The 13,758-nt window shown below is 38.7% G+C and overlaps 1 protein-coding gene across 1 annotated transcript in view; it reads left to right on the plus strand.

The window, feature by feature from the left end:
• Window positions 1–13,758, plus strand: part of LOC134335552 (uncharacterized) — a 57,012-nt gene that overhangs the window by 31,123 nt on the left and 12,131 nt on the right. Inside the window, exon 6 of the mRNA XM_063018108.1 lies at window positions 6,165–6,800. Within this exon, the coding sequence (XP_062874178.1) occupies window positions 6,165–6,800 (636 nt within the window). The remainder of the gene's footprint in view (window positions 1–6,164; window positions 6,801–13,758) is intronic.

The raw sequence follows: 13,758 nt of genomic DNA on the forward strand, positions 1-13,758 counted from the left end.
TGAGGGGGCTGAGGACCAATTTTACCCCGGGTCCCTATGGGGGTGTGCTGCCTTCAAGCCAGATTGATACTAATCTAAAAGGTTATTCTGTGTGAGAAAAAGGGAGAGCTGATTGTAGACCATCCCTTTAAGAATTTGGGATAAAAAGAGAGAGGAGTGATACTGGTCTGTAATTGTTTATGTCTATGGTTTCTTGTGTAGGTTTCTTAAGAAGGGGGATGGCCTGTGCCTTCTTGAAGGCTGTAGGGACAATTTTGATAACTGGTGTGAAAGGGATAGGACCAAGTGTGCAGGTAGTTAGGTTAGTTTTAATTGTATGTTCTTTGTTTGCTGACTTGTTTATATGGATATAAAACACATACAACTAATCAGTGACTGTATTCTTACTTATGTGTTTACAGCTAATTCTTTCTCTGTTGCTATACAAACCCTACACTTTTATTTATATACATGTACATTGTATGTTCTTTTTTCACATTACATATTCTCAATACCAAGGACTGACCAACACTACATTTGTCTTTTCGTCACATTTTGTCTTTTGGTCCTGTCCTCTTTGCTTCTTTAGTTTAGAAAATGTGCCTTATATTTATAGTAGGTTCTTATATTTATTACACTTTTTGTCTTCTTCGTGTATGTTGTGTTGTTTCAATATGTTATGTAACATTATATATACAGTCCCCTCCAAAAGTATTGGAACAGTGAGGCCAATCCCTTTATTTTTGCTGTAGACTGAAAACATTTGGGTTTGACATTACAAGATGAATATGAGACAAAAGATCAACATTTCAGCTTTTATTTCCAGGTATTTACATCAGGATCTGATACACAGTTCAGAAGCACCTTTTGTCTGAGCAAAAGTATTGGAACATATCAACTTAAAACAGATTAAAGTGAATAAGACTTAATATTTAGTTGCAAATCCTTTGCTTGCAATAACTGCATCAAGCCTGTGACCCACTGACATCACTAAACTTTTGCATTCTTCTTTTGTGATGTTTTTCCAGGCTTTTACTGCAGCCTCTTTCAGTTGGTGTTTGTTTTGGGGGGTTACTCCCTTCAGCCTCCTCTTTAGCAGGTAAAATGCTCTATAGGGTTTAAGTCTGGAGATTGACTAGGCCAGTCCAAAACCTTCCACTTCTTGCCCCTGATGAACTCCTTTGTAGTTTTGGCAGTGTGTATTGGGTCATTATATTGCTGCATGATGACGGATCTCCCAATCAGTTTGGTTGCATCTTTCTTTAAATTAACAGACAAAATGTTTCTGTAGACTTCTGAGTTCATTGTACTGCTGCCATCATGCGTGACATCATAAATGAAGATTAATGAGCCCATCCCAGAAGAAGCCATGCAAGCCCAAGCCATGACATTACCTCCACTGTGTTTTACAGATGAGCTTGCATGTTTGGGATCATGAGCAGATCATTTCTTTCTCCAAACTTTAGCCTGTCCATCACACTGGTAAAGGTTAATCTTTGTCTCATCAGTCCATAAAACTTTATCTGTACTTCTTGACAAATTCCAGCCTGGCCTTCCTATTCTTCTTGCTCATTAGTGGTTTGCATCTTCTGGTGAAGCCTCTGTACTTTTGTTCATGAAGTCTTCTGCGAACAGTAGATTGTGATACCTTCACTCCTGCCCTCTGGAGGCTGTTGCTGATGTCACTAACAGTTGTTTTAGGGTCTTTCTTTACAGCACGCACAATGTTTCTGTCATCAACTACTGTTGTTTTCCTGGGTCTACCTGTTCAACATCTGTTACTTAGTACACCAGTGACAACTTTCTTCTTCAGGACATTCCAAACGGTTGTACTGGCTATGGCCAATATTTGTGCAATGGCTCTGATTGATTTTCCATCTTCTCTCAACTTCACAATTGCTTGTTTTTCACCCAAAAACGGCTCTCTGGTTTTCATGTTGGTTACTCCTCTAACTATAAATGCACAGTCTGCACAGGCAAAACCCAAATCTGAAACTGAGCGTAGACATTCAGCGCTATTTATTGTTTAAATAATCAATGTAACAGGACACACCTGGGCAACAAAACACACCTAACAGTCACATGTTCTAATACTTTTGCTCACAAGAAAAATGGGTGGGTTCAGACAAAAGGTGCTATCTTCTGAACTGTGTATCAGATCCAGATGTAAATACCTGGAAATAAAAGCTGAAATGTTGATCATTGTCTCATATTCATCTTTTAATGTCAAACCCAAACCTTTTCAGTCTACAGCAAAAATAAAGGGATTGGCCTCACTGTTCCAATACTTTTGGAGGGGACTGTAGCTGAAATGACGACAAACCATCTTGATTCTCTTTAACTTGAAATTGATGTGGAGTGTCTGTGAACACACTCACTGGTCTGCACACTTTCTGTAGGTCTAGTGAATTAAATATATTACCTCTAGATTAGCACTATAATACCTGCTTGCTGGCAGGAAAACATCAGGCTTGATCTAAATCCACACAGTTGGTGTGGCTGCAGATTTTACCTACAAAGCACACACTTTCCTTGATTTAACTTTTTTAATTAGTTGGTCTTGATCTTCAAATTAATCAGTTGCATTAGGCTTTGCAGCTTCAAAACTCAGACCTTTAAATTAAGGAAAAGTGTTGACCCACAAGTGATTAGTCACACCAACACCATACCCCATCTTCACCAACCAATCTGCAGCATGGTCTGTTATTTACAAGTTCTCTAGAATTAGTACACATTGTTACAGATGACTTTTTTTTCTGCCTGAGATTTACATAAATACTACATATAAATATATGTATTAATATATCTATAAAATAGGGATGTCCCGATCACGTTTTTTTGTTCCCGATCCCGATCATTAATTTTGATCCCGATCCGATACTGAGTCTCAAACCGATACTTGTATTTTCTAGATATTGTCTAGATAAGAACTACATAATACTGTTCACACAGTGCACACTTCAAGTACATTACAGTTATTCAAATTAATCCAATGTATATGTTTAACAACTGAAAATCCCTGCAGTGCTGTAGGAAAAAAAATTTCCTGCATCCAAGCTATTGCTTAATGTTCTTTTATTTTTACAATATAAAAGTAACCAAACTTAGTGCAGCATTGTAGTAGTAACACTAGAACATTCAAAATAAAGTGAAGATTCTTTTTGAGGAAAATCAGCATCTCTGCCGTGTTAGCGGACAGCCGGTTCCTCTTCTCATCATATAATAATAAACTCGCTGTATTCGGCTTATTTTTTTAGGTGCCGTATCAAATTGGTAGATTGTTTGGTTAAATGATATCTGGTTTGTTTATGAGCCACCGTACTTGTAGGCGTGTTGTAACTAAGCCAATCAAAATGCTTTATATTGAGATGTTGTTCAGTCTTGTAACATGGTAATGCTGTATGTTACAGTCCTGAAGTTTTCATACACTAATTAAAAGTTATTGTTTTGTAAACTGGTGTGATCCTGGACTCACACACCATATAAATAGTAAAATTCTACAGTAATGAACACAGCTCTGCTACTACCGCCTCGTGAAACGCTCACATTGCAGACATTACACTTCACTGTTGGACTCTCCGTTTACGACACCTGCTTGACCGCTGACGTAAAACAAAGGATTGAGCTTAGTAAAGCTGATACCGATCAGATAAAAAAATGCCTGGATCGGGCCCAATTCCGAGCTTTCAGGACATCCCTAAAAGACAACATAGTGGAAGCATCTGAGGCAATATAAAACAATTCTGTTTTTTTTGTTTTTTTATCCATATGTTAATAATAAATTTTTTCTAGAAACAGAATTATGTTATTTGAAACTGAGACTTTTGTTTTTTTTGGGTCTGTGTATCATCTTGGAGAATAATACAAATAAATTCCCTGTAGGTTTCATTTCTGTATCCTAATTCTTTCTGCATGAGCCACACCATGCAGTGGCCAAAAGTATGTAACCTTCCTCATTTCGAGGTGTACACAGAAATAAACTGAGAGAGGTTCATTGCACTTCTTATTCTGTGTTAAGTTTTTTAAATAAACACTCCTTCCTAGAAAACACTTGTTAAACAGAAAACTGTATTAATGTATTGAAAACAAAACAGAAAAAATAAAGTCATATGTACACAATAAACTCATTATTTACAAATGTCCTCTTCCCAGTGTTATTCACAAATCCAGAAGGTTGACCACAATAGGCTTGGTAAAGTTCAAAGCTTTTAAGCCTTACCAGGAGTCCACATCAATGTGATCCTGAGTTAACAGTGTGATGTGGTCCTTGTCCAAACCTTCATTTAGTCCTTGTTAAAATTAGATGTTTCCAAAATCCATCCAGCAGTGAAATATGGTTAATGTGTTTCCAAAATAAACTCCTTGTCTACACAAGTAGAAATATACATACATTACCAATGCGAATATACAATGGAGGTTAGCATAAAGTGTTAGCATTACTACCTTCCATAATATTTCCAAAATATAAATTATACCAAAAATAATGATAAGCATTACCAGTACTTACATCTAGGTGTCAAACATTTAAGTTTCCTAGGAAAAGAGCTTTAAAATCCAAAAAAAAAAGACCAGCACACATGCAAAGTAGCAAACTATTTTAGCTTCCTTCGGGATGCTGTGTCTACTTCCTTTGACAGAAGAAAATATAGATAATGTCCTCTCTGTTGCCCCCTAAAGGAGACCAAGGGAACTTACCAAATGTAACTTTATTGTGTTGGCCACCATGCCTGTTACAAGTAAACTAAAGTTTTATCTTTACCAATACAATAAAGCTAAATTACTTAAATACTTGCCCATTTCATTTTCACAGTTGTTATATTAATTGTAAAGAAAAACAACTGAGCAGTGGAAGAAGAGTGAAAAAAACATACAGTTATTAATTGGATCAAACAAGCAACTTATTGTGGGTATGAATATTTTAGTGGGTTTTTTTTTTCTCGATGTAAAGGCTACCATATTAAACTTAGTTAAATGTAGCAAACGTTTTGATTTGTCTTAAAAAAAGCAATTCTCTCTAAAAAATTGAATTCAAAATCTTATTTAAGCTTCTTTTATATTAACTACAAACTGTACAACATAATAATATGGCACAAAACAAAATGTAAACAGGGTTTATGTCCAAATTATCTCCAAATTGCTCAAATTAAACAACACATGTTTATGGCATTCAGTACACAAAGCAAAGTGCTTAAACTTATAGCAGAGATAAAACAGTTAGATGTAGCCACATCTCATTAAGTCCAACATACAGTAACGATAGAAGATCACGGGTGTTCAGGTTAAGCTTGTGTCCTCGTCCTTTACACACTGAAATTCCTCCTGATTCCTTGAATGTTTTAATGATATTCTGCACTGTAGAGGGAGAACATGCAAATCCCTTTCAATCTTTCTTTTAGATTTATTGTTTTTAAACATTTCAATCATTTTCTCACACATTTGTGGACAAACTGGATCCTCTGATCATCTTTACTCATCAGAGACTCTCAGCCTTTCCTGGATGCTGCTTTTGTACCAAACCATGATAACAATCACCTGTTCACATCACCTGTTTGTAATCAACTCATTATTTAGTTTTTTACCACATTGTCTGAAATGCAGGTATGGATGATTATTAATAAATTAAATGAAGTCGAGCAGATAAAAGATGAAATATCTCACCGTCATCCTGTCTGACATCAAATAAAAGTCAAAGTAAATGTAAGAAACTGTGTTTTTATTTTATTAGCTTTTTCCATCCTGTCCCAACTTTTTCTATTTTGGGGTTGCACTTTAATTAAAGGTTGGATTTTTTTTTCAGTGTAAGACGAATCTAATTCACCAAAAACTGAATTTCTTATAAACCTTTTTTTATTAATCTGTACCAGGGGTGACAGTCATTGTGGAGGGAATTAAAAGTAAAGTGTTACTAAACTCTGTGTAACCAAGAATCTTGTTAACATCATTTCTTAAATAATCTTCAAGTTTAAATTTATTAGTGAATGTGCTCCTGGGTGTCTGAGTTTAAGGAGAAAATTATATTAGTATATTTTATTTAGCGATGATTCATACATTTCTGAAACTAAAACTTTCACTGAAAATTTCTGTTAAACTATTTTAACAGTAAATGTTGTTTTTACATTAGTGTAATCATGCTAGTCTTAAGAGTAAATAAAATCAACAAAATACTACTATCTTATATTTTTCAGTACCAGAAGGAGTGTTGCCAGTGTTGAACTTGGTTCTGTGTGGACGTGATGAATCACTGAAAGCTGATGTATCAGAGCTCATACTGCCTCAGGGAGAGCAGATATCAGATTCCAGTTCAGTGTGTATGATGAGGACGGGGGAAGTGTGTGGATACCAGCTCACCCTGGTGGAGATACCAGCTCTCTACAACACTCAGCTCTCAGAAGAAGTGATGTGTGCGACTCTCCACAGTGTTTTATGCTGTGATCCTGGAGTCCATGCTTTCTTCATCATTGTTCCTGAAGGCAGATTAACTGATGAAGATAAAGCAGAAATAGAAACGATCCAGAGGCACTTCAGCTCCAGAATCCACAACTACACCATATTTCTTATTGATCAACAATCCCAGATGAAAACGATGGATGAAGCTGTAATAAATTCTCATGGAGGACGATATAAATTCTTCAGTGCCAGAACAGACGCAACAAAGCTGATTAAATGTGTAAATCAGCTTCTTACAGATAATCAGTGTAGTCACTACACAATGGCCATGTACCTTGAAGCTCAGTTAGAAACACAGTTGGAGTACAAGAGAGAAATTGAAACTCTACAACAACAGATAACTGAACTGAAGATGATCAGGAATCAAACACAAGGTAAAATATTTATTCTTTTACAATAATCACCAGTGATGAGTGTTTTAGGAGAAACTGCAAGCAGACTGACAGAGACGATTAGGGACCAGTACTAAAATATAAATAGAAGGTGATTTAAATGCAGTTATAAAATAACTTAAGTTTTAGAAAAGAACCACACCTTTCATTTCAGTTGGGATCAAAGCTTAGGAAATGAATGATATTTGAGTTATTTGCTTTAATTTTATCTATCTGTCAAATTAGTGCTGGACAATAATTCGATATCGATATACAGTGTATCACGAAAGTGAGTACACCCCTCACATTTCTGCAAATATTTCATTATATCTTTTCATGGGACAACACTATAGACATGAAACTTTGATATAACTAAGAGTAGTCAGTGTACAACTTGTATAGCAGTGTAGATTTACTGTCTTCTGAAAATAACTCAACACACAGCCATTAATGTCTAAATAGCTGGCAACATAAGTGAGTACACCCCACAGTGAACATGTCCAAATTGTGCCTAAAGTGTCAATATTTTGTGTGACCACCATTATTATCACTGCCTTAACCCTCCTGGGCATGGAATTCACCAGAGCTGCACAGGTTGCTACTGGAATCCTCTTCCACTCCTCCGTGATGACATCACGGAGCTGGTGGATGTTAGACACCTTAAACTCCTCCACCTTCCACTTGAGGATGCGCCACAGGTGCTCAATTGGGTTTAGTCCATCACCTTTACCTTCAGCTTCCTCAGCAAGGCAGTTGTCATCTTGGAGGTTGTGTTTGGGGTCGTTATCCTGTTGGAAAACTGCCATGAGGCCCAGTTTTCGAAGGGAGGGGATCATGCTCTGTTTCAGAATGTCACAGTACATGTTGGAATTCATGTTTCCCTCAATGAACTGCAGCTCCCCAGTGCCAGCAACACTCATGCAGCCCAAGACCATGATGCTACCACCACCATGCTTGACTGTAGGCAAGATACAGTTGTCTTGGTACTTCTCACCAGGGCGCCGCCACACATGCTGGACACCATCTGAGCCAAACAAGTTTATCTTGGTCTCGTCAGACCACAGGGCATTCCAGTAATCCATGTTCTTGGACTGCTTGTCTTCAGCAAACTGTTTGCGGGCTTTCTTATGCGTCAGCTTCCTTCTGGGATGACGACCATGCAGACCGAGTTGATGCAGTATGCGGTGTATGGTCTGAGCACTGACAGGCTGACCTCCCACGTCTTCAACCTCTGCAGCAATGCTGGCAGCACTCATGTGTCTATTTTTTAAAGCCAACCTCTGGATATGACGCCGAACACGTGGACTCAACTTCTTTGGTCGACCCTGGCGAAGCCTGTTCCGAGTGGAACCTGTCCTGGAAAACCGCTGTATGACCTTGGCCACCATGCTGTAGCTCAGTTTCAGGGTGTTAGCAATCTTCTTATAGCCCAGGCCATCTTTGTGGAGAGCAACAATTCTATTTCTCACATCCTCAGAGAGTTCTTTGCCATGAGGTGCCATGTTGAATATCCAGTGGCCAGTATGAGAGAATTGTACCCAAAACACCAAATTTAACAGCCCTGCTCCCCATTTACACCTGGGACCTTGACACATGACACCAGGGAGGGACAACGACACATTTGGGCACAATTTGGACATGTTCACTGTGGGGTGTACTCACTTATGTTGCCAGCTATTTAGACATTAATGGCTGTGTGTTGAGTTATTTTCAGAAGACAGTAAATCTACACTGCTATACAAGCTGTACACTGACTACTCTAAGTTATATCCAAGTTTCATGTCTATAGTGTTGTTCCATGAAAAGATATAATGAAATATTTGCAGAAATGTGAGGGGTGTACTCACTTTCGTGATACACTGTATATTGCGATAGAAAATGTCTCAATAATGGTGATATGATTTTTAAACAAATTCGATCGATATGCATACGTCAGTGCGTGATGAAGTACGCTACAGGCACGAAGCCAGTGCTCAGCGTTACCGCTCTGATTACACTACACTACAACATGGTGGATATTAGCGACTAAATGAGTTTAACAGCTGTGAGTGAACTAGCATCCATGCGCTAGGTTTGGGGGGGGGGGGGGGGGGGGGGGGGCACTTGGGCCGGTGCTACTTTTTTGCGGAAGCATTTTGCACGCAGATGTTTCCACAGGGATGCAATTCAACAGCGCACCTCAAGCAAGTAGTTCTCCACCAAAACAGTGCAGTAATACACTCAACATCAACGTCAACCACCAACACAATTACAGAAGTAATACTTCTACTGAGTACTAATACCAGTTATTATTATTACTTCTTATTAGTTGTGGCACGCTACGAGTAAAGGCACCAACAGGATATTCGCGTTCCATTGTTGCCAGATTGGGCAGTTTTGCTCCTAATTGGGTCGGTTTTCTTTTTCAAAAACAATTTAATAGCATTTAAATAACACTTCTATTGAAAATAGAATATTCAGTTTTAAGAAGCCCCAACAATGTAGAAAGCTATTAAAAGTAAAGTCAATTTTCAATGCTGATTTGGCTTAATAGTGTTGGTCAGAATGTATTATATTTTTGAAAGAAAATTAAAATTTATTTTCCATTCATTCACATGATGATCAAGTATTGCAAAGGAATATCTTTGAAATGATGTTAAGGTTATAGGCTATATTTTAGTTATTCACAGGGAAAATGAGAAAAAAATAAAAAGCATATTATGCTAGGCTTGATGTAATTCTACATGGCACTCACTGCCTGTATAGGTAAACGAGTGAGTGACCAAAACACTACTAGATCCACAGCCACTAGTCACATACAAAAAAATAAGGTATCAGACGGTTTCTGTGCCACCCCTGTGTGAGCAATGGTCTCAGTTTGGCCACCCCTATGAAAACTGTCTGGCTCTGCCACTGTCCACAGCTGAAATAGCTGATAGGAGAGGAAGGACTGATTCAGTGGTGTATTTAGCTTGTATTTCTTGCCAGAAACCAGAAAATAAGTTTGCAGGTACCGCCATCCAATTTTGGTGTTTTTAGCAGTTTTTCTGACATTTGTATTATTCATATCGATATCGGAATTATATCATATCGACCGAAATTAGGAGTTATATCATGATATAAATTTTAGCCATATCGTCAAATGTCACATACTGGATGCCAGTATTCTATTAATTCTCTTGAACCTTTAGTTAACTGACGAAAACACAAAGAAATTATTTCTACTGTTTTACTTCTTTTTACGTGTACTGAGTCCTCAATTCCCAAACCATTTAAAAGGAAAGCTAATGGAACTCAGGGGTAAACAAGCCTCTGTCCCAACTTTTTTTGGAGTGTGTTGCAGGCATTAAATTTTAAATCTGTTTATAATAAACAAAATACAATGATTTTTATTATTTCAATAAAGGTCTTAGATAATGAACAAAGTCTGTATGAATGACAAAGCATGGACCGTTTTCATGCCGCTGCTGTATTTTATAGTTTATAATAACAGAACTGTTTTATATGGGTGCATGCACACACAAACAAAAAGACTAAATAAACTTACTGTGTTATGTCGGGGAGTAAGGTTGGACGTCCTCTGCCCACTGTTGATCGTACGGCTGGACCCCTTACAGTACCTGTACCCAAACGTTGGGAGAGTACGGCACCCACCCCCACCTCCGAAGACTATAAATGGTTCCTATGGATTGGGTACTTGGAGGACCGGAGCCGATGTCAGGCGTTCCTTTAGGGTATCAAAAGCCTTTTGAGCCTCGTCGGTACAGCGTAATGGTCCCGTGTCTTCTCCATTATGGTCATAGAGGTGCCGCTATCGTGCTAAACTTGACCCATTGATGTGATAAACACGGTCTTCCACTCATCCCCTTGCCTAATTCAAATTGGTTGTAAGCATTGCACAGGTCCAAAATTGTGGCCTGCTGCAACGCCTCAGTGGTCCTTGACCGTTATTGCGTTCAGCCCTTGATAGTCAATGTAGGGGTGCAGTGTGCCATTTGCCAGCTCCTTACTAAAAACCTTCTCCAAATCCCAATAACATTCAGGCACCTGGGTCAGGGCTGGTACCGGGACCAACTTGAGGGGCCTTGGCGAATGTGAGTGGGTCGACCCAACAAGACAATCCCTCTTGCACTCTGGGGGCTCCACACACAGATGGACCGAGTTGACCAGTCAATGTGGGGGTTATGCTTTTCTAGTTCACCTTTAAGATGCTCACTAAGTCCCTTCTGAAAAATAGCCCTAAGGGCCTCCTCATTCCAGCCACTTTCCACAGCCTGAAATCAATCACATACTCTGCCACAGGCCTAGTGCCCTGTGACAGTTCTAGTAACCGTGGTGCAGTATCACATCCCCCTCAGGGGTTATAAAAGGTCTCCCCGCATAGCGTGGTTAAACTTCTGTTTGCTGGTGCACTCAGCCACACCCTGTTCCCAAAGGGCCGTGGTCCAAGCCAGGGCCCGCCCTGTTATCAGTGAGATCATAAACGCCACTTTTAATCTTTTGTAAGGGAACCGGGATGGCTGCTGCTTAAAAACCTAACATTGTAGCAAGAACCCTCTACAACGATCAGGGTCCCACACATATCACTCTGGAGTGGCTGTTAGGGTGTCTGGTTCTGGGCTGCATTGCATCCAACACTGACAATTGCTGTGCAATCTCATGAAGCATCTGCTTATGTCTGTCTATTGCTATTCCTTGAGCCTGCAAGTCCTCCTTGTTCGAAGGGTCTCTGCTGGGTCAATGTCTGGTCACACCTTTCTGTTATGTAGGGGAGTAAGGATGAATATCTCAATGAAGGGCGTCAAGTTTCAAAGATTTTGAGTTTAAGGGAGGTCGAGTTACAAGGTACCGCTGTTATTCATGCTACATCAATGTTTGCAAAAGTTTTAATACTCAGGAGATTTTCTGCTTGGATTTGTTGCATCTTTACAGCACCAGCTATACCCATAATGTCCTTTTGAACTGTGAAGGGTGAAAATTTGGTGAGCATCATGTCGGCTTGCGTAGATTCTATTATCACAAATATTGGCCAGTTCTCAGGTAAGCTAAGATTATTTAATCCAGTTGTCAAATCTTGTTTGTTGATGTAATCAAGAAGTTTTGTGTGAAGTGTGCTTCTTATTTTAATAAAGGGGGTATGCAGAGATGACCTTCAGCAGTTACATACCAGGGCTATAAGGATGATTCATCAGGTGTACTTTGCTATTGATTGACCCTGAGGTATTGCCTTTTAGGGATCTCACTAGGGATGTCCTTACCAGCTGATTGATTGGAGCGGACCTTTTTCAGCCTCGCGTGTAAGCAAAGTTGGGGCCAAAGTGCTGTGTTGGGTGCACGGAAGCAATGGCTGCCACTTTTCTCAAACTCCAGAATCTTTCAAATGAGGCACCTCATTTGCCCGCCTTTTACGAGCAGTCTGAGGGGGCTGAGGACCAATTTTACCCCGGGTCCCTATGGGGGTGTGCTGCCTTGATACTAATCGAAAAGGTTATTCTGTGTGAGAAAAGGGGAGAGCTGATTGTAGACCATCCCTTTAAGAATTTGGGATAAAAAAGAGAGAGGAGTGATACTGGTCTGTAATTGTTTGTCTATGGTTTCTTGTGTATGTTTCTTAAGAAGGGGGATGGCCTGTGCCTTCTTGAAGGCTGTAGTGACAGTTCTGATAACTGGTGTGAAAGGGATAGGACCAAGTGTGCAGGTAGTTAGGTTAGTTTTAATTGTATGTTCTTTGTTTGCTGACTTGTTTATATGGATATAAAACACATACTAAAGTGTTCCTCATAACTAATCAGTGACTGTATTATTACTTATGTGTTTACAGCTAATTATTTCTCTGTTGCTATACAAACCCTACACTTTTATTTATATACATGTACATTGTATGTTCTTTATTCACATTACATATTCTCAATACCAAGGAGTGACCAACACTACATTTGTCTTTTCATCACATTTTGTCTTTTGGTCCTGTCCTCTTTGCTTCTTTAGTTTAGAAAATGTGCCTTATATTTATAGTAGGTTCTTATATTTATTACACTTTTTGTCTTCTTCGTGTATGTTGTGTTGTTTCAATATGTTATGTAATATTATATATAGCTGAAAAGACAACAAACCATCTTGATTCTCTTGAACTTGAAAACGACCAGGATGGCGGCGCGAGCACATCGCGGGACCCTGCGTCTATACCAGATTTCGAGATTTTGCAGTATTTTCCTGCTCATTTTGAGTCTGTTCATACAGAACAGCTTTACTACAACCCCTGGCAAAAATTATGGAATCACCACTCTTGGAAGATGTTCTTTCAATTGTTTAATTTTGTAGAAAAAAAATAAATCACAGACATGCCACAAAACTATCATTTTTCAAAATGTCAACCTTCTGGCATTAAGAAACAATAAAAAAAAAGAAACACATATAATAGTTGTGGTCTTTTACAATTGCTTTTTTTAGATCAAGTAGAGGAAAAAAATATGGAATCACTCAAATCTGAGGAAAAAATTATGCAATCACTCTGTAATTTGCAGTTTAAAAACAAAACATCTGCAGCAGATTAGATTTGCTAATTATTCTTCAGTTTAAAAAGAGTGCTCACACCTCAGAGAGCTGTTGCACAAAGCAGATTGTCATAAATCATGGTTCCAACACAAGATATGTCAGTTGAAACAAATGAGAGGATTATAAAACTCCTTCAAGAAGATAAATCGTTGTGGAATGTCGCAAAAGATGTTGGTTGTTCCCAGTAAGCTGTGTTTAAAATCTGGACCAGGTACAAACAAAATGGGAAGGTTGTAAAAGGGAAGCATACTGGTAGACCAAGTAAGACATCAAAGCATCAAGATAAAAAACAAAGCAATATGTCTTGAAAACAGAAAATGCACAACAAAACAAATGAGAAACAAGTGGCCGGAAAGTGGAGTCAATGTCTGTGACTGAACTGTAAGAAATCACCTAAAAGAAATGGGATTTACATACAGAAAAGCCA

This window comes from Trichomycterus rosablanca, chromosome 2 (assembly GCF_030014385.1).
Source record: "Trichomycterus rosablanca isolate fTriRos1 chromosome 2, fTriRos1.hap1, whole genome shotgun sequence".
Taxonomy (NCBI): domain Eukaryota; kingdom Metazoa; phylum Chordata; class Actinopteri; order Siluriformes; family Trichomycteridae; genus Trichomycterus; species Trichomycterus rosablanca.